We start from the raw sequence: 21,655 nt of genomic DNA on the forward strand, positions 1-21,655 counted from the left end.
GGGTGAGACAAAGTTTCATAGCCAAGCTCCAATAATTTTTGTGACGTTACACGTGACACATGTGGTCGAGCGTTGTCATGCAACAAAATGGGCCCTTTCCGATTGACCAAAGAGGGCTTCATTACTGCCAATTTCTGATGCATGGTATTAATTTGGTTACAGTATGATTCAGCATTGATGGTTTCGCCAGGATTTAAGAAGCTGTAGTGTATTAAACCAAATGAAGCCCACCATACCGTAACCATTACCTTTTTTTGATGAGTTGGGGGCTTTGGAAAATGTATTGGAGCTTCTCCTTTGTCGAGCCACTGTCCAGAACGTCTAGTGTTATCGTAGAGAATCCACTTTTCGTCACATGTAACAATTCTGGCCAGAAATGGGTCATTTTTGTTTCGACAAAGAAGTGATGCACAAACATCAAAGCGCTGATTTTTTTGGCGATCGTTTAATGAGTGTGGAACCCAATTTTCGAGTTTTTTCACTTTTCCAATCGCCTTGAGGTGGTCAGCGACGGTCGTTTTACTGACTTTGAGTTGCTCTGCAAGTTCTCGAACAGTTGTTTTGGGGTTTTCTTCCACCACTGATCGCAGAACATCATCATTAAGAGAGGAAGGCCTTCCACGACCTTCTTCATCTTCAAGGCTGAAATCTCCCTCCCGAAATTTTTTAAACCACCTTTGCACAGTGCACTCATTAACACAACCCTCGCCCCAGACTTGGTTAATGTTTCTAGCCGTTTGGGCTCCGCTTCGGCCGAGTTTAAACTCGTAAAAGAAAATCGTACGAAATTCTCGCTTTGACATTATAAGGATGACTGAATTATTTCCAAGTAGCGGAATGCTACAGAGGTAAACAAATGAGTAATCCTGTAAACGTAAACAGAATATTTTATATAGATTTTTTTTAATGAAAACTTAAAATCCTGCATTATTTTCCGGACAACCCAATATTATTTGTACAGTAGAAGGGGAAAAAGATTACCTCCAAAAATTACAAAATAAAGCAATGACTGGGTGTAATAGATACACAAATATTAATGCCATGTTAAAATAATTAATAAGCTTAAATGTTAAAAATTTAATTAAATTAAGAGCAGTAATATTTATAAATAATTTATACCATAATAATTACCTGAAATACGTAAATGAATTTCTAGTAAAAATTTTTGATTTACATCATTATAACACTCGACACTAAATTATCACCTGAAGCATAACAAGAAAGTTAGTCTGCTTATGCGGATGGAATAAGGGAGTTTAATTCATTGTCACAAACTTTAAAAGAATTCAAGTTGGAATTTGTTTATAGTTTCCTAGACCAGTGCAATCGACTTGATCCTTCTTCTAAGAAGTTCTAGTTCATTGATGTTGCTGCAATTCCATTCTTGGAGTTTTCTTTGTAACCCAGATTATGTCTCCGTGTTTCTTCCTCCTCGTTGCATGATCTACAAATGGGATTATCATTTAATATGCCCATGTTGTATAGATGTTTTTTCAGATCCCAGTGACCGATAAATAATCCTATCATTGCCCTGCATTTGGCCCTCTTCAATTGTAGCAGTTAGTTTGCCAGTTTCGGTGAGGTTTATTTTAACATAAGTTCACTGTGTTTAGTGCCCCTAAAATTTATCCACTTCTCCTTTTGTCTTTTTTGGATCCATTCTGTGAAGAATATTCTGAGTTTATTACTGTTATTCCAAGTATTAGGTTCAGAGCCTATATGTGGTCTGGCAGATCCTCCTCTGGCCAGTGTGTCTGCCTTTTATTACCCACAATACCTCGGTGTTCTGGTACCCAAGATATCATCAGGTTTTGTTTATACCCAGGTTTTGGAGATTTTGGATGTATTCACTGACTAGTTTTGATGTGCTTTTTTACATTAATTGTGTTAACCTCTTTTAAGATTTTCTAGAGCACAAGCACCGATGGTATTTCAGCTTGAAAGACCAAAATGTACTTCCTTAATAAGTTTGATTGTTCATGTTATAGTCTGAAATGTTGATCCGGTTCCTTCATGAGTTTTGCAGTCATCTGCATACCATATCATTGCTTTTGGTGTTCTCCAGAATTTTTCTTCTCATTTGTAGTATGTTAAGTCTTTATAGGATGTGTTACTGAGGTGTAGACTGTAGAGTGTTACTGGGATCATGTAGTCAGTCCCCATTTCTTAGAATGGATGTCTGAGTTTATTGTTGTGCACTTGAAGTTTTTTGTTCCCATCCAATTTATTGTTTCTGGAACCTTTTCGAGCTTTTCCTTGTTTCTCTTCATCCAAATCTTTCAAATGGATGCTTGAAAGTGTTTGTACTGCGTTGACAGGTTAAATTCATGGGACCTGTGAAACATAGGTTTACCAATGTTTATATGCTGCCTTATGTCAGGGTAGCTTGGTTTTGCTCAGTTTTGGCCCACCTGATTAGTGAGCCTTAAGATAATTTATGCCTTACTTCTGCCATTAGCCAATGGGCCATTTTTGGTTTTAGTCCCCAAGATTTACCTAGATTTGTTCTTGAAGTCATTAGTGTAATTTTGCTTTTTGTTATGATGCGCTGTAGACGAGGGATCTAGGTTAATTTCTTATCTAAGATTATCCCTAGGTATTTAACTTCATTTTTACCTGCAGTATTGTGAAGAAGTAGGCCTTGCATTTCTGTTTCTTTTCTTGGTAAACACAATTAGTGTAGGTTTTGCATTAAGTTCCCAGTGTAAGCACCTTTGTTTTACCATGCTGAGTGCTCGTTAAGGGGTTAGGGGAGCTGTTGACTTCTAGGTCATTTTAGCCCCAAACCCATGCAAACAATAATCTAACCTAATATTAATCAAATTGCACAAATAAATACATTTATACTTGTAAATACATTCACGCATTGCACCATGCTGATTAGTCGGTGGAATACTGGCCATTCCTCCATCAACTTACACACAGTATTATCTAACCTAAATTAGGGTTGATGGTGTACTTTTATAAATATTTTGCCATCAATTAAACGTACACAACTGTAATCCCTCACCACTCACACTAATAAATACATGCATTCAAACAAAACACATAGGATTACAGTGAAAAAAGTCTTTTAAAACGGAACAGGGGGCCCAGAAACCGATTGCTGTGTTCGAGAGCGATTCTTAAATCCGGCGACATGCCTACACACTCTCTGCAGGGAGCCAAAGCATGGGATGACTTATGTAGGGCGCATCGAGCAACTTTTGTCTTCATAAGGGGCACGTGTGCAGGCTTCATTTTTTGTGATTTATTTTATTTTGTGTTAATTTATTTATATGTACATAATACATTTACAAAGAATGTAAATCACAAGGTTATAAACAATTTAAATATCAGTTAAATAAAACTGATAAAATAACCACTATATTTCTTTTAAGGTTTGTTTACGAGCAAATATATGACTCTTTATAACTTGCATAATATATATAAGTAATAATTAATAATTGCAACATAAATAATAATATGCATATAACAATAATTAAAAATGTGGACATATTCAAAAAAACAAGCACAAATAATATATTGTAAGTATTGTGTCATAATGTACATGTGTATAACAATATAAAAGAGGTAGAAGGAAAGGTAAAAATTTAATGAAAACAACAGAAATATATAAAGAAATCAAATGCAATATCCATGATCAATATTTTTAAAAAATGTTTAAATCATCTTAAGGAAAGATAAAAAATTTGACAATGTAAAGGAAGATTATTACTCGTTTTCGTGATTGTAGTAATGGGACTAAATTTTAAATAATTTCTATTATAATTAGATTTTGGAAATAATAAATGATAGAAGGAAGTAGGGATAAAAATTCATTTTTCTTTGAGGTGAAAGGGACTGACAATAGAAAAAAGGGGTAATGGTTTATCGTTCTGGCCTGGTTAGCCTGACAGGATTATTAGGGAAAGGAGAGACAAATAGTTAGAAATTTAGACTATATAAAATTGTTTTATGTGTGGATTTTAATGACTGTTTTTTATATTATATGTTCTGTGTGTTATATGTATGCTATTGATATTGAATAGCTGCATCTGAGTTTGCATGTGTCTGTTCTGTAATTGATGCTGTGTTTATCTCTGTTGACGTAAACCATTTCTGCATTTATGTTTGTTTTGTTCTATGTTTAATATTTTTGGATTGTTGAAATCAAGATTGTGAAGGTGTTCAAAATGGTGGGTAGCCAGTGTTGTAGGATTTTGTTTGGGTTTTTCTTTTTAATCATAGAACTGTTGTTTTACCCTCTTATCCAAATATTGAGATGTAATTCCAATGTAAGTTGCCATGGAATTATACAATTGATTTTATAAATTACATCAGACTTATTTATTACTGTTGTGGGATCTTTAATTTTGGAAAAAAGTGTGTGAATGGTTTTATAGATTTTAAAAACTATTTTAAGGTTGTCAGAGAGAGAGAGAGGTGTGTTTAGTTTGTGTGATAGAATGTGAACGAATGGAATGGATATGTTGGTTTATGATAGAATTGATGTAGTGTTATTAGTAATAGTAGATAGTGTTAGTGTTCTGTTGATTATGTGTCTAGGGTAGTGATTGTTATGTAGAATATGTTTGTGTATATGTTCTTGTTGTTCTTGAAACGTTGGCATGGTAAAGAAAATCATACCAGACCGCACCTCAAAATCTCTAAATAATCATTACTTAATGATCACTAAATATTACACACATCTATTATATTATTTATGCATTTATACCCATGTTTAATTTTACATGTTATCGCAGGTTTCTAAGGAGAATCAGTCCAATACTTCCCTATATGGAATCCGAGATAAAAAACTAAACCAAGCAGACTTGTCTAATCTTCAAAACACTTAGCAAATTGAACTCAGCTCACCAAACTAGATTGAGGAAGGAACGTCCAAGCTACCACGAAAGACACCACTATATTGTATCAACCTACAAATACTATACCTCAAAACTTTGGTTTTTTCCAGAGCAGAAATTCTTGCTTGTTTCATGTTTTATAGTCAGGTAATTTTATTTTGATTTTAATTATTTAATAAAACGACATACAAATTAATCACTGATTTAAAATTATTTTCAAATCCATTATGGTTTAGTGGTCTAATTGACCAAATTACTTCTTTCAATTAATTATTTTCAAAATTGAGCGGTAATAAAACCCAGCTTTTCAATGGGATGTCGCTTTCAATCTGATGAAGAGCTTTAAGCTTGAAATCCTTATAGTTGAAAACAACAGACTGTGAAGAAGAATTATATTTTTAAAAAGGATTAAATAAAAAACTCACCCCACGTTTATCATTTCTATGAATAAAAGCCTTCTTTGTTTCGATAGGCACGATCAAATCTTCGATATCGATGCGATCGTAAGATACGATTCGATATGACAAAATATCGTAACGTTGTCTAATATCGTAAGCCCCACTTCGAGACGTATTTTGAAGGATTTCAAGGAGGTTTCTGTACAGTTTTTTTTTTGTTTTGTCGCATTATTTTTTGTTGTAGTTTTGTATTAATATTTTTTTTATAAGATAGAGAGTGGGTTTAGTCAGAACGGCCGAGCAGGACGTGTTAAAGTGTTAAACGATGTGTTAAACGGCTAATAAGACAATTGTCGGACGGGGGATCGTTTAGAAAGTAATGACGTAAACTCGGAATCCACCTTCGGCCCGTTTCGAATACTTTCCAGGTGAGTAATCGCGCCCGTTCTCCGGCGGTGGGAACTCGGGAGCCGTGCCTCGGAGCGTTCATACGGTAGAAATGCAGACGAGAAACTCCTGAGATGCCTTTCAAGCTCCGTTTGAAGAAGAGCAGGCAGTACAACGTCGTCTCAAAGTCGCTCTTCGTCATCTGCGTCGAGCTCCTCGACGGCGCGACCATCGAGTGCACACTCTCTTCGGAGAGCGTCGGACGCGAATGCCTCGACAACGTCTGCCAGCGGCTCGGACTCCAGCAGGTATCTCAACGAAAATCAACACACTAAAAAATCCTTCTCTTATCGAGAAAAAAACCCTGCCTTTAAATTTAAATTATTTCAACGTTCGATATTCACGATAAACGGATGATGAGTCCTTCATCTTGTCGATAAACTTATTATTTTTGTCAACAGGCAAGAATTTTCAAGAGAAAGTATTCTATTTTGTGCCTTTTTTTTTTTTTTTTTTTTTGGTTCACAGGCATTTCTCAATTTTTATGCAAATGCATTATGCAATTGTTCTGTGAACATGACATAGTCCATTCTTCATAAATTCCTGAACAATCACGGATACCAAGATATGCATAACACTTTTCATGCGACTATTTCAACTTGATCATTTCATAAAATCCAATGAAGAAGTATTAAAAATATCTCAAAGAGTACTTAAAAAAACTTATTTCAGAATTATTCCTTGTTATCTAAGGTTTTTGGCTGCGATGAAAATTAGTGTCATGAGCAGGATTTGAACCCATGACCTTTGGCTCAATACGCCACTACACTAACCACTGGAGCTATCGTGACATCGATCCACTCGGACATCAACTCATGTCAATCTACAACCGTTTGAATTTTCCCTCTTTTTGCCATATTTTCAAAGGAGGAAAATTCAGATGGTTGTAGGTTGAGATGATGAGTCGGTGTCTGAGTGGTTCGAAGTCACGATAGCTTGAGTGGTTAGAGCAGCGGCGTATTTAGCCAAAGTTCGTGGGTTCGAATTCCCTCATGACACTAATTTTTCATCTCAGCCAAAAACTTATATAAAAAGAAATATTAATATTGTAATAATTAATATGGTCAGTTATGGCCACTGAGCAAATATGAGGGGAAAAAAGCAGTAATTACTTCACTAACAGCTCCCTTTGGTCACTTCATAAGTCACTGAGAATTGAATCCTGATTAGACGACATTTGAAAATATCACTCAAAGAGGGAAAATTCGAAAGGTTGGGTTGAGATGGGAAGTTAGTGTCCGAGTGGATCGAAGTCACGATAGCTCAAGTGGTTACAGCAGCGGCGTATTTAGCCGAAGGTCCTAGGTTTGCATCCTGCTCGTGACACTAGCTTTTTCATTTCAACCAAAAATCTTAAATAAAAAGAATAATTGGAATAATTAGTCTGGTAAATTATGACCATTAAGCAAATATAGCTTATTTGGCTAAATCTCTGTACCACTACAGTAGCAAAGAACAGAGCTGATTTGTTTGCCGAGAATTAACTAATTTTCCCAACACTTTCCAAAAAAATGGAAAACCTCTAAAATCATAATGATACACAAGCTGGGCAAAGACCCTCTGAGCTGCAGGTTGTGTTAACTGAGCAAGAATTTTGAGAAAATAATTGACCTCAGGTTGCATTCTGTTATGAACTCAAAAAGGAAAAAACTATTATAAAAAAAAACTTCCTCCTGAGCAGTTTGGATCCTGCCGTTATCTCTTGACCTTGTTACCTATAACTTTAACCTAAAAAAAGCATACTGGAAAGGTTTTACTGGACATCAAAGAATTTATTGAGTTTGTCATAGTATGCTTGTGTGCTTTTTTTTTTAACGACCGGTTGTTTAATAATTTCACACAAAATCAATAGTCACCACAAGAATAGCATGATACTTTATGCCCTGAGGCTTTTGGCCATTGCTTGAGAGTTTTTAGTTTTCAAGCCATTTTTCCAGTACCAACTTAAGGACCTAGTTGTGGTTCTGGTTCCATGGGTGAGAGGGCTGCATCTTTTTTAGCAAGATGGACAGCCTGTTCATTTCTTTCTTTACCTTCATGTCCCAGAAACCTCTTTAAGGTAAATGTGTTTTTCTACAGCCATTAAGCAATTTAGGCACTGCCAGACAAATTGTCTGAGAGTACATAAATCTGTGCACCTTTCATAATATTTTTTTATTAACTCTTTTAACTCTTAACTTTTAAGAGTTGTACTGCATGGATTTCATCTTGTTGGGTTTAGTCCAAGGGGCTTTCCTAGGGAATATTATGGCCCTTTTTCCTCTTTCCTACACCCTTCTTCAATCCATTGTGTACCATATTTTGGTAGCCACCTTTTTTCCAAAGGTCTCTACTATCTATTTTCTATGGGCATATTGGCTTAGTAGGAGCGCTAGATTTGATCAACAGTTTTAACTTTATACAACAAATTTTACTATTGTACTGCTAAGCGTATTTTTTCATAATATTTATTTTTTATTAATATAAAGAATAAATAATTATTCAGAAATCGTGAGATGCGGTCTGGTGTGATGTAGGTTTCAGAAAAACTTTTTTTTTTCGTGCCAACGTGATTGAATATAAAAAATATATTTTGCATTGTATAAATTCTCTTTTCCACATCGTAAATGTATATGTTAAATGTAAACAATGTTTGTAAATCCCCGGCCCTGAAGATGATCTGAATAAAGATCGAAACGTTGGCACGATAAAGAAAATGTTTTTCTGAAACCTACATCACACCAGACTGCATCTCACGATTTCTGAATAATTGTCGATTAACGATCACTAATCACCACACATAAAGAATAAAGAAACTATAAATAAAATTAAAATAGTAAATGCCAAGTTGATAAGTTTTAATTTTCATTGTTCAACTAAACATCATGGCCTATGCGGTAGCTACAAGAAGAGAATCGGTTTGGCATCGTCTCCGAACTGTCCCACTTGCGATTGCCCTTCAAATCCTTCCCACATAATTTTTGAATGTCCAGAATATGGAAATGAAAGAGACAAACTATTAAAAAATCTGAGCAAAGTCCTAAACATTTCAAAACCAATAAACTTAGAATCTGTCCTAATAAGCGACAATCCATCAGCTTTCAACATAATCTATGGATTTCTAAAGTCGATAAACGTTTCTTTTTGATTATCTTCAAGCATGAAAATTTAGAAGATGATGGAGCTGAATGAGTGGTGCGGGCGCGCGGCGGGGACCTAGCCCTGGTCGGCCGATCACGCTCGACAGTAAAATGAAAATAGAAGAAAACTTCATGGGTAATATGCCAGCGTAAACCCCCCCCCCAAAAAAAAAACAAAAAACTAAACATCGTATAAAGGATGCATTATGGCAGATTGCTTTCAGTTTCTTTCTCCTTTTCAAGAAGAAAGCCTGGAACTGGAGTAGCCAAATGATTATAAAGTCAGACTCTTGACTCCTGGAATTGATAGTTGTTGGTTCAATTCCCACTGTCACTCTGGGAATGCCTCTCCCAAAAAATTATGTCAATTAATAATTACTCTGTCTTAGCTAAGTTTGTAGGCACAAGCCATTAATTTACAAAAAAAAATAGTATTGATCATAGCATTTAAATTTTTTTATCGAGGTTGTACAAAGAGAAAATCATTAATTTCAAATAGCATTTTACTGTCAAAATCCTGAGGAAGCGTTCAAAGATTTAAGCTATTGTCACATTAAAATTTTATTCATCTATTTATCCTGTTTTATCTATATGCTATTAATTAACAAGTTTATTCTTGTAATTTTTTACTTCTATTGACATTGCCTGTAATCATCGATGTAAACAGACTTTTGCCCTGATAGCAACCAACTTATCGGTCACTCTTATCGTATTTTTTTACTGCCATATGGAACACGCATCGACACGATCGGTGATGTTTACTAACAATGAGTCAAAACAAAATAAAACATCAGCCGTGGTTATGAATTATTTGTTTTTTTAGTAATCTACTGAAACAATTTATGTCTTATGTTTTACTATTAACGGACAAAATAGCTGGATTACCAAGAAGATTCAAAACGGTCAAATCTGCGATTATAGACTCATCAATGCTCAGGCCTCAATGTTTCTTTCATTTGCGTACAAGAGTGTCAATGAGTTTGATAACTAGAATAATGAACAATTATTGAAAAATATTTTATTACCTATGGTGTAATTTTAAATTATTGGCTGTGAAATTATCCTGCAAAAACAAAAAGTTATCGATTTATCATTATTGTAATTAAATCCGTTATATTTTGTGGTCCGATTGACCAAATAACTTCTTTCAATTAATTAATCTTTATGTAAGGTATTGGTCGAAATGAAAAAGTTATTGTCACGAGCGGGATTCGAGCCAAAGGTCGTGGGTTCGAATCCCCTCATGACACTAATTTTTCATCTCAGCCAAATCCCTTATATAAAAAGAAAAATTAATTGGAATAATTAATATGGTCAATTATGGCCAATGAGCAATTATGAATTAATTTAAAATTAAAAAAGCAGTAATTACTTCACTAACAGCTCCCTGTGGCCACTTCATATGTCACTGAGAATTGAATCCTGACTAGATGACATTTGAAAATATGGCTCAAAGAGAGAAATTGGAAAGGTTGTCAGTTGAGATGAGGAGTTGTGTCTGAGTGGATCGAAGTCACGATAGGTCGAGTGGTTAGAGCAGCGGCATATTTAGCCGAAGATCATGGGTTCGAATCTCGCTCGTGACACTAGCTTTTTCATTTCAACCAAAAATCTTAGATAAAAAGAATAATTGAAATAATTAGTGTGGTAAATTATTCATCCCGCTTGTGACACTAACTTTTTCATTTCAACCAATGCCTTACATAAAGATTAATTAATTGAAAAATATTATTATAATTTTTTTTTTATTGAACCAGTCCATTTATAGTTAGAAATGTATATCTTAAGTAATTGCTCACCAGATATTCCAAGAAATATTTGTGTTATTTCATTTATTATTTTTATATCAAAGAGCCTTTTGTTACACTCTTTATCCAAACATATTGGAATACCAAGAATATTGGATATTGCTGCTAAAACTGCTATTTTAACATTTAAAAAAAAAATTAATAAGAAAAATATAGCAAAAATCTTTAAGATCACATCAGTTATTTCAAAATTATTGAGAATCTAGCCTGCTTTGATAAATTTACGCTCTAAATGTCACTATTAATCTTTAGCCCGAGTTTTTCGGACTGCGGTACGTCAACCGGCACAATGCGCCTCGTTGGGTCGAAATGGAGCGTCCGCTCAAAAAACAGTTGGACAAGTACGCCCGAGACTCCAACCTGTACATCAGGGTCATGTATTACGTCTCCGGTATCAGCCTTATACAGGATGAAATGACCAGGTACCATTATTTTCTCCAACTGAAGAAAGATGTCATCGAAGGCCGTATAAACTGCAACTTAAAACAGGCCAGCAAACTTGCAAGCTACTGTATGCAAGGTAGTGAATGTTTTTATAACGTTTTTTTTTAATGACAGTTTTTAAAAATAAAGTTTTACAGCGGAGTTTGGGAACCATGACTTGGAACGGCACACAGCTGAATATTTGAAAGATTTTGCCTTGTTTCCTAAGGTTTGTTCTTTCAATATAGAGATTTAATTGTTTATTATTAAAAAAAAAATATTTAGCACCTGGAAGGACACCTGGAAAGCCTGACGCAGGCAGTAATTCTACAACATGCTGCTCTTGCCGGCCTCCCTCAAGGCACTGCAGAAGAATATTACATTCTTGCAGTTCAACAGCTTGACGGCTACGGGCAAGAGACATTTCTTGCAAAGGTAAATTGATAAAAAATTCAAAATTGAATATATATAAGTGCACATTTGTCATTATTTTCTGCTTTGTAGGACGACAGTGGGAATGAAGTGATAATTGGAGTATCGCTTACTGGTATTGTCATCAGGTATGAGAACAACACTCCGTCGAAATTTTACAAGTGGAAAGACATAACAAACGTGGTAAACCACAAAAGGTACTTCGGTATGGAATGCCAGGACCCAGCCGACTCCACCCAGTACCAACTGCCTGATGTAGAAACTGCCAAATATATCTGGAGAATGTGTGTACATCAGGTAAAGTTTGATGTATAGAAAGAAACAGTTTCACGATACTAAAGTGACTTTTTTTAGCACACCTTTTTTAGACAGAATGATGCAAATGCTAACGAAACTGGCAATACGGCGCAAGTTGTTAGAAGCTTGTTTACTCAGCTTGCTAATGAGGTGTGTTAAATTTTATTTGAACCATCTATAATATAAATATGTAAATTGATCAATTTTTCTAGGATGGGCAACTGGGAAGTAGTCATGAAGAGCTGGACAGGGTTGACAACGTGCCGGATCGTCTGGTCGATATGCAAAAAGCTCAATCGACATCATGCTTAGATCTCGCACACACCAATCATCTCGAGGCGGACAGACTCAGGTACACCTAATTTTCAAAGATCACAGTGAATACTGTATAAATTGAAAATTCTTTCTTTTCAGGGCGATGTTACCTTCTTACCGCCCTGCGCCAGATTATGAAACGGCAATTCAGAGCAAATATAGAGGCCATGCCATGATGTACAGCAGCCAGCCGGAAATACACCAAACCAATCTCCACGAGGTTTTTATATTTTTTTAAATTATCTGCCACAAGTGGACAGAAAATAATTTTTATTTTAATAAAATAGAATTCTGGCTATGGCAATGCGTTCAAACGCTTCCCTGATGTAACAGGAATGGAAAGAGTTTACCTAGAACAGCCCGAAAAGAGCCACCTTTCTCATACCATCCAGACAATTCACACTTATAGGTAATTAAATTAATTATTACAGTTTGAAACTGCCGTTTATGTTTTTTTTTTTTTTTTTAAATTAGGTTATTTTTTAATTGTTAAATATTTTTGATTTATCTTAGTTATGTGATTCAAATTTAAAAAGGAAGAGAAGATTAGATAGATTATTTTTATGTACAGAGTAGGTGGCACGCCTTTTTTCCCCCATTTCCTCTACCAGCTTATCTAAAAATCGTGTATACAGTACACAGATAAAAAGATCAAACAGAAAAGTTAAAGATGATTTTATAAATTTTCAAGTACGCCAGAATTAGATGCAGCGGATGGGAATGTGGTAATGCAACTTTATAAGCCGCCTCCGCCTTACAAACCTAACAGCAACTCGACTCCCGATCTGGCGTCGCAGCCCCTCCAGCAGACTCACGCTTTCGTAAGCGCGCAGGTGAGATATCTCAGACCTTAAGCATGCCTCGAATAATTTGCCCGTATTTTCCTCGGCGACAGGTGAGCGGCTCGAGCCCTGACCTGGTTTGCTTGCGCGGCCGCCAGGTCAGCCTCGGAGGGCCTCAGTACTTCCTTCCCAACCCACAGGCCCACAGAACGTATGCCAACCTTGCCGCCCTCGTCGACCAGCAAGTAGGCAACAAAACAAAAAAAAAATTAGGTGGCGGCATTTGACAATTTCATAAAAATGGACTCCACACTAATTTTGCACGATTTATATTTGGTCTTTGGGAGGGAGGGAATTATTTTAATACCTTTTAATAAGCATGATTACTTACGTTAAACTCCATCTACTCACCATTTTACAGCATATTGAATACGAGTGCAAGTGAGTCCTTATCACCTTAAGATAAACTTGGACATAAAAAACTTATAAAAGGAATTGGTTGGAAGCATTCAACAGATTTACAATTAATAATTATATATTCTAAGAAAATATTTTAAATAGTATTTGACTCCTACTCATTTATAAACCATATTTCTCACAATTATTCTTAATGACACTAAAAATAACATGGTGTAGGGACCACAGATATGAACTCAATAATTTAAAAGAAAAATAATTATAAGTTCTAATGGTTTATAGTGCTAATTAATTAAAAATTGTTAAAAGCATTTGGATGATGTTGGTGGGAATAACATACTATACTACATGGGCAACATAGGCAGGGCCAACCCGATTGTCCTCCAACCATCTGGGCGTCCGCAGGTTGCGATCAGGCAAAATTTCAACCATAGGCAAGGTAATATTTTCAAAAAGCTTCAACTTTTTTCTCTTTGTTTTACGCGGTTTTTATCCAGGAGGGGTCAACGAACCGATTTACGAGAACGTACCGCTGCCTTGGGTGTCCGAAGGGAACGAACCGAGGAGCAGAGCCGCAAGCATTCAGTCGGCACCGGAGATGCGGGTCATCCCAGAGGTGACAGTTAACAACAACAATACCAATAATAATAACAACAACAATCAGACTCCGATCCAGCAGCCGGCCACACAAGTCCACAGGGAATCGGTGGATAAAACCCATCTTGAAGTTTCATTCGGTACGATTTTACTGAATTGCAAATAAATAATTTGAAATTTCATCTTCCTCTCTTCTATGTGTTTGTGGTCTGAGACCCAACACTGAAGTCGGCGTTATTGCAGCTCAAAATTGTCAACTAATTAAGGCTTTTAGTTGAGAGAAAAAGTCAATGGCACGAGCGGGATTCGATCCCACGATCTTCGGCTAGATACACCGCTGCTCTACCACTTGAGCTATCGTGACCTCGATCCACTCGGACACAACTTCCCATCTCAACCCCACCTTTTGAATTTTCCCTCCTTTTTGCCATTTTTCAACAACTGAAACAAAACCAACCCTCGGCCTACATTTGACCAACTCTTAAGGTGGCCATTCACGATCGCTCCAAGCAGGCCAAACGGAGCGACGCCGTTCCAAAAACCACGTCAATGGCAAAAATGAACTGGCGTGCCTGGCTGTGCCGAATATTCGACCGGTCCAAACTCCATCGTGCCACTCCAAATATCTACGGCGCGACGACGGCATGGCGCGTTCGTGAATGGGAAAATCTGGCGTGGAGGGTGGGGATTTTGGCGTGGTGGCCTGGTCGTGAATGGGAAAACTCGTTTTTTTGGCGCAGTCTCCGTCTTTCTGTCACTGAGCAAACATCTCCGTCGTACATTCTCAAAAAGTCAAAACGTTTATTCTTTATTTGTAATGACATCCAATCGAGATTTTATTGTTGAGGTGATTGAATTGTATGAAAGTTTACCATGTTTATGAAAGTGGTGGACAATGATTATATTACCACGATAGAAATAAAAGAAATTCGATCCTCAACCAGTTGGTCGATGTTTTCAAAACAAAGGATACAATTGCAATGAGAGATGAGGTATTGATAACCCCTAACAATGATCAGAAACCGTAGTAGAGAACTTAAGTTCTTTTTGGTTCATCCCTGTAGCGAGAAATCGTAATGTGGTTGCCAACCTTTCATGTAGTGATGATTTCTCTCATGACTGTCTTTTGTTTTCTAATCAAGGGGGTAACAAGCTGGAGTAAATATAAATAAGACGTTAATCTTTTTTTGTAAGGTTTTGGTTGAAATGAAAAAATAGTGTCACGAGGGGATTCGAATCCACGACATTCGGTTTAAATACGCCGCTGCGCTAACCACTTGAGCTATACTGACTTCGATAGTTCCATCCACTCGGGCACCAACTCCCCATCTCAACCTACAACCTTTCGAATTTTCTCTCTTTTTGCCATTTTTTGGTGTCGGAGAGGATCGAAGTCACGATAGCTCAAGTGGTAGAGCAGTGGCGTATTTACCCGAAGGCCATGGATTCAGATCCCGCTCGTGGCACTAGCTTTTTCATTTCAACCAAAACCTTACAAAAAAGATTAAATAATTGAAAGAAGTAATTTGGTCAATAGAACACTAAATATAATGAATAAATGACGTTTCATCCATCCTTAAATAGTTCCTCCAATCAGCGGGTTCAAAGGAAAGTTCTTTCATCAAATCAATATGGGTATTACGGCTTCTGTTCAGGAGCCACTTCTTACACCATTTTCTCTTCGATTTTTTGATTTTAATATGTAAATAAACAGAAGAGTAGCAGAAGAGATCATCATACATTTTAGAAGAAGGTAGTTAGAGTATAGTTAGTAGATTAGAGAAGGTAATTCACTGGTTGACGTTCGGGCGACTGGCCGTGGAGCGGTCATGGATGCCCCTCAAATTTCAGGCACTCCAAATGGAGCTGTACGACTTGGCGCGGTTCCATTTGGAGTGATCGTGAATGGCCACCTTAACCCTTACATTGTCTGCATTGACAGTACCTTTGAAAGCTGGGGAGGGTGGACTTTAGAGTTTATTTTAACCCCGTTTATTGTAATTAAAAAAAAAAAAAAAAAAATAGGGGAAACAGTGTGATTCCGAAACATATCTGACAGACTAACTCAGCAAGAATAGGACCAAAATAATCTGTAACAATATTGCTTAGCAGCCAACATGGAGAAATTTCACAGTTAATTTCTTATTGATTAAAACTTTGTTATAGACTCATCAGCAAGGAGTAGTGATGGTTCAACAAGTGGCACGCTGGGCAAAACAAATAAAAGCAAAGGTCGTAAATGGGCTACACTGCTTGGCGGAGGCAAGAGCAAGCAGTCGACTCTTCCAAAACAAGGCGATGCACCGAGGATCCCGCTTCCTACTACAATTTCTAAAGAAGCAATGGTACATTGTTTTTGTATATTTGTGCTATGACAAATAGTTTTTATTTATTTTTTTTTATTTTTCATATTAGTGTCAGCTACTTGAGAAAAAACTTGCTGATACACAATTATTTTTTGAGTATGAAAAAATTCCTAAACAGAAAAACAACAGTGATTTCACAACTGCAACCCTGCCAGAAAATATTTCTAGGAACAGGTTTGTCTTATCAATATTGAATAATTTTTTATATTGGTAATAACACGGACATGAAAATTGATTTTTTAGGTTCAATGATGTTTTGCCATATGAAGACAATAGAGTTCGATTAGCACCGAGCAAAGAAAACCGTTATGGTTATATAAATGCTTCACATATAACTGTATGTTAATTATTATCAAAATTATTTAAAAAATTATTAATATATTAAAATTTCAGGCTACAGTAGGTTCCCAGCAGAGGTTTTACATTGCTGCACAGAGCCCCTTGGCATCGACAATCGGTGCATTTTGGCAGATGGTCTGGGAGTCGGAAGTATACTTGGTCATCTCGCTTCCGGCACCGGGTGAGGAAATCGCACCCTACTTGCCTACATCCGACAGGATTTTACACACAGGACATGTAAATTTTCAATGTTTAATTTTGTTTGCCCTGTTCAGAATAACTGACGAGTGTAAATTTCTAGTTTGAAGTGCTCTCTCAATTTTCACAAGCAACAGGGCATTGTGCGACAAGCAAGCTTCGTCTACAGCATGTAGATTCGAGGTCGTCACGAGGCGTTTGGCACCTGCAGTATACCGAGTGGGGCCACCAGGGCTGCCCGAACACAGTTCCTCATTTTTTGGGTATAATTTTTGAGTCATTTAATTATAAATTTTCAACAATTCTACAGTCAAGACCCGCTAATCCAAACTTGGTCTAGCAAGTTTTTTTAATGTAAAAATGAAGGCCATAAAAAGAAAATAATGGTTATTAATTGGAACCTTGCTAATCCAAACACTACTGCTGATTTTGTCGCCTGCCTTACTTTCACCCATAAACTCTTAGAGGGCTGCGGTGAACTTGTAGTTTTTTATTCTTTGAACATTTCACCAATCAATGACTCATTTTGGCCCATCAGATGCATTTTGACTTCTTGCTGTCTTCAATGGGGATTTTAATCAAAATTATTATTAAAAACTTTTTTTAAGAGGGCATTTCAACTACAAGAATATATGAACCCTTGGGATGCCGGTATTTTTGAAAAAAGTCCATTTGTATGTCGGGTTCAAATGCAGGGCTGCTGGATTTGAGCACCATGTCAGCGCTTAAACCGAAGTGGCCACTGACGTACCCGACTGTTGAAAACTAAAGATAGCAAGAACCAAAGCAGGAAAGGTAGACAGACCAAAAGACCAAACAATTACTAAAACATTTTAACCACGTCCAGCTTTTCCAAAACTTTCAGCTTTCACTTAAACATAAATTATTTCTGAAGAATCTATATATTCATTTCTTAATAAACCATTCCTATTTTCTCCTTGTTATTACATTACTGCCTGTGCTAATCCTACCAGGGTTTTTCTTTAAAAATATAAATTATTTTTTTATTGATGAATTGTCCTATTTTTACATTGTTTGGTTTATAGGTTTCCTAGAAGAACTCAGTTCAGTCCGGCAGCATACCATTACAGAGATACCAGCAGGGCATAACCGCAATCCTCCGGTGCTCATCCACTGTAGCAGCGGCGTCGGGCCAACGGCTGTCACCATGCTTAGCGATCTGCTGCTTTTTACTCACGACCATAACCAGGTATAAATTTTAAAAACAACCAATTTATAAGTTTTTGTAAGTAGCGAGGAGATTTGGGGCTTCTACACTCTCTAGACCCAGGGATGAATTATCTCATCCTTGTGGTTTTTGCCTTAAAAGAGTCCTAGCTGGATATTCACAGCATATATTGGGCACCTCAGTAGTAAATGGAGACCTTCCAAACTCTTCCCTTCATCACCATAATCAACTAATAAATCTTTTATCCACTTCTGTTCAAATCTGGCCTTTCACTCTCTCAAACTTTTGTGAAATTGCGACCTATTCCTTTTTCTGGGAAACCATTCGTCTCCGTCTACTCTCTCATTGGGGATGCCACCTTGTCCATGCAATTCCCTATCATTTACCCTTTCTGATTTTTTGCCTCTTCTCTGCCAAGTGCCTTCAGTGTTAGTTTTACCTTGTTTTTACGTTCACAATAATTTTCAAAATATATTTTTGTTTTTGTTTTCCATCCTATACCACAACTAACTGTCATTGAAAAGACTGTGATTCACGCATGGCATACGAAGTAAAGCGTTTTCCACACACATTCCCAGTCATCTGATTCCCACAAACAAACCGGCATTCATCTGTGAAGAGAAAAGCCCCCATTGTTCAAGTACTGATTTATTAATAGTTGTATTTCTATTCATTGTCTTTCCAGCAGTAGAGAACCTGATGTAGAAGTTTAGAGACTAGGCTTTCTAGCCTTCTAATGACTGTTTCAGAGCTCACCAATTTATATGCTTTTACTTAGCCTATTCAGGACTAGTCAGTTACGTTACAGACAAAACTACAAGGAAGCCATTAATTAAAGCCTAGAACGCACTGGGATTCTTTGAATCAATTCATGTTGCAGGGCAGAGTCGGGGCTGCATAGATTCATTGTTCCGATGCAGCCCCGACTGCTCCGCGTCAAAGAACCGTGTCCAGACCAAGATTCAGTTCACATTCATCAGTGCCTGCGAAAATGACGGAGGAACTAGCTCGGGAATTTCCCTTGTTATTTTTTACATTGCATCCAATCAGAAGTGCATTAAAAAAAAGCCCAAAAAGATGCTGGGTTCAACAAATATTTCATGGCGGGAATCAGCACGGGAAAAATCTTTTGGACACGTTGAGATTAAATGATGGCGCAGGATACAGAAATTTTTTGAGGATGTCCCCGGCCGATTTCAAAACCATTTTAATGAAAGTTGGTGGTCAAATTTCCAAGAAAGATACTAAATTTTGGGAATATATCTTCCAGCTAATAGATTAGCTGCCACATGTCGTGAATGATACATCCCACAAACACCGATGGGAATGCATGCCTTCAATAAACTAATTAACTATAAAGTCAACTTGGTTCTCCACAACTTACCTTTATACAAGACACTATCAAAATCTTCAAGAAAACACTCACTAGAACGTCAACTAAACAAATGAAGCAAGAGTGCTTGTTCCGATTCACGTCCACACTGGCAAATGTTGCGCAACATTGAGTCAAAGAATCCGGCATCGGATGGGATTCAAAAGAGTCCGAAAATGCTAGCCTGCAACACACTATTCATCACAACAATGAGTCGGGGCAGCCCAGATTCAGGCTAGACGCAGCTGAGACTCTCCACAGATTCAAAGAATCTCAGTGCATACTTACCTTAACAGTTATGTGGTGCATTAAGAGTAATAAAATGAACATCTCTAGCTGTCGTATGTCACGGTCGACCACCTTCTTTTCAGTCCAGATGCCCTAAACTGATCAAGGTTGGTAGAGCGTAGCACACCTGGGACTTGGCTGTGTAACGGATTTTTCATCGCAGCAACTGTAGGCCAAAGCATTTGCCAGGGCGAAATCTTGACTTAAAACTTAAAACTAAACTTAAATGAATTAATAATCAGTATTTATTTGGAAAAGGTTAAAGTCAACAGCTTGTGTTGACCATATAATTAATTTTTCTTGTGGTCTTTGATATTCAAATATTTATTTCTGTTTTCTAGGAACTGGATGTCGCTCGAGTAGTCTACCTGTTGAGGTTGCAGCGCATGCTCATGATTCAAAATATATCCCAGTACCGATTTGTGCACAGCCTGCTCATTTATTACCTCAAGAATTCTAGGCTCATTTAACACAATTTTGTATTATCTTCTTTTTTTTAATCAATATTTTTATGTAGATTCATTATCGGATATTTAATTTTTAAAAAAGTATTTAAGTGGACTTTCAGTCTACAGTTTTAGCTTTAAAACGGCCCCACCTGCCCCAGTGCCAAATCGGGCCGAGTGCCTTATCTTCAAGTATAAAAGCGGGTTGTTCTAATTGCTCAGATTTGTAATCGACGAGAAAAGTGGATTGTTGAAATTCAAATTGTCTTTCACGAGTACAAAGTAAAAATATTTTTGTCAAGCTTTTTCAATTTTTCTCTTATTGTGCTTTATTGTGTTGTTAATATTATTATCCTAACAAATTGTTTATAAATTGTTTTCTCCTTTTAATGCTATTTTTATGATTTATCTAATAGATCATTATTTTGTATTTATATTTCATATTTATAACGTCATGTACATTTATATTTATACTCAATTTACTGTTTGTTTTTATAATTTATACACTGTTCAATATGGCAGCAGTACCAGATTGCATGGGCTTAAATTTATTATTAACATCACTTCTGATTTTTAAGTCCATACTTCCAGAAAAAATATTTTTCTATTGTGTATTTATTGTAAATATGTAATAATTCTCTTAAACTGCTTTTCTACTTTAAGTTTTAAATAAATAAAGTTTACAGGCCCATGAAAACAAGCCTGCATCAAATTTTAAAAAGTATTAAAAAATAATTTTTCTTTTAAAAAAATTAACAAGGAGTGCCATTTGTTGTCTTTCGCCAACATAGAAAAAATGTTGCATTGCAAGGGGCATTTTTGATAGATGACATTTAAAATTTTAATCATCTCAATTCAATCGATACAATTTCTGTTCATTTGCTTCAAAAGCCAAAGAATTGTTTTTAAATTGTTCAACTTCTTTTTGTTAATTTTTATCAGTCATTTTTGTACTAACTTATTAATTGTATTATTTTTTAAATTGTCTAGTCTATTTTTTTATAACATTTTGTTTATATGCCTACATTTAAGACAATAAAATATAATAGTTTAAAATTTAAAAAAACTGACCAGAAAGACCTTTTTAACACCTAAAGACCAAAAAATTAGCTTTCTTGTGAATTCTAAATGTCTGCCTTAATGATGACTAGGCAAAAAATTTATTTATCATAAATATTTTATGCATTAAAGAAATTTTTAATGTAATTGTCTGTGTTTTTAACAAAATTGACGAATCCCATCTAAAGGTGGCTCCTGACATGAGGGATTCACCGAATCCTGACTAGGATTCACCGAGCAACAATATTCGGTGCTCGCCTTGCCCGGTAATTGTCAGTTTTCTTATCCGCTTCAAAGTGCATAAATATTCATGAAGTAGCCGGAATCAAAGCATCCCACACATTCAGGAATCAACAGTACTGTACATAAATGAACAGTAATCAATCTTCAGTAAGCCTATTTACTGATGTTCATTTTTCAATAATAAATTATTTCTAACTAGTAAGATGTATTCATTGCAGAGTATTTCTAATTAAAACTTGGAAAACAAAACTTTAACGTCTCAGATAGAGGGGT

The 21,655-nt window shown here is 36.2% G+C and overlaps 1 protein-coding gene across 2 annotated transcripts; it reads left to right on the forward strand.

Annotated features, from left to right (window-relative positions):
- Positions 1–5,404: 5,404 nt before the first annotated feature.
- LOC106662841 (tyrosine-protein phosphatase non-receptor type 21) lies at positions 5,405–20,391 on the forward strand. 2 transcript variants are annotated; one of them, XM_014387240.2, is made up of 20 exons: positions 5,405–5,940; positions 10,872–11,139; positions 11,201–11,271; positions 11,328–11,477; positions 11,547–11,771; positions 11,829–11,921; positions 11,984–12,123; positions 12,186–12,306; positions 12,374–12,495; positions 12,778–12,919; positions 12,982–13,113; positions 13,595–13,724; positions 13,783–14,022; positions 16,049–16,227; positions 16,298–16,422; positions 16,492–16,585; positions 16,642–16,824; positions 16,889–17,048; positions 17,832–17,995; positions 19,976–20,391. In XM_014387240.2, the coding sequence occupies exons 1-20, from the start codon at positions 5,767–5,769 to the stop codon at positions 20,102–20,104; spliced, it is 3,042 nt and encodes a 1,013-aa protein (XP_014242726.1). In that variant the 5' UTR covers positions 5,405–5,766; the 3' UTR covers positions 20,105–20,391. The 2 variants fall into 2 exon arrangements, with proteins under 2 accessions (XP_014242726.1, XP_014242727.1); XM_014387241.2 differs by lacking the exon at positions 12,982–13,113 and having other exon boundaries at positions 5,406–5,940.
- Positions 20,392–21,655: the final 1,264 nt, after the last annotated feature.

This window comes from Cimex lectularius, unplaced genomic scaffold (assembly GCF_000648675.2).
Source record: "Cimex lectularius strain Harlan isolate CLEC.00 unplaced genomic scaffold, Clec_2.1 scaffold45, whole genome shotgun sequence".
In the NCBI taxonomy this organism is placed as follows: domain Eukaryota; kingdom Metazoa; phylum Arthropoda; class Insecta; order Hemiptera; family Cimicidae; genus Cimex; species Cimex lectularius.

Coding starts and splice junctions, on each gene's coding strand:
- LOC106662841 (XM_014387240.2), top strand. CDS start 5,767: ATGCCTTTCAAGCTCCGTTTGAAGAAGAGCAGGCAGTACAACGTCGTC. Junction 5,941..10,871: donor AGCGGCTCGGACTCCAGCAG/GTATCTCAACGA, acceptor ATTAATCTTTAG/CCCGAGTTTTTCGGACTGCG. Junction 13,725..13,782: donor AAATTTCAACCATAGGCAAG/GTAATATTTTCA, acceptor GTTTTTATCCAG/GAGGGGTCAACGAACCGATT.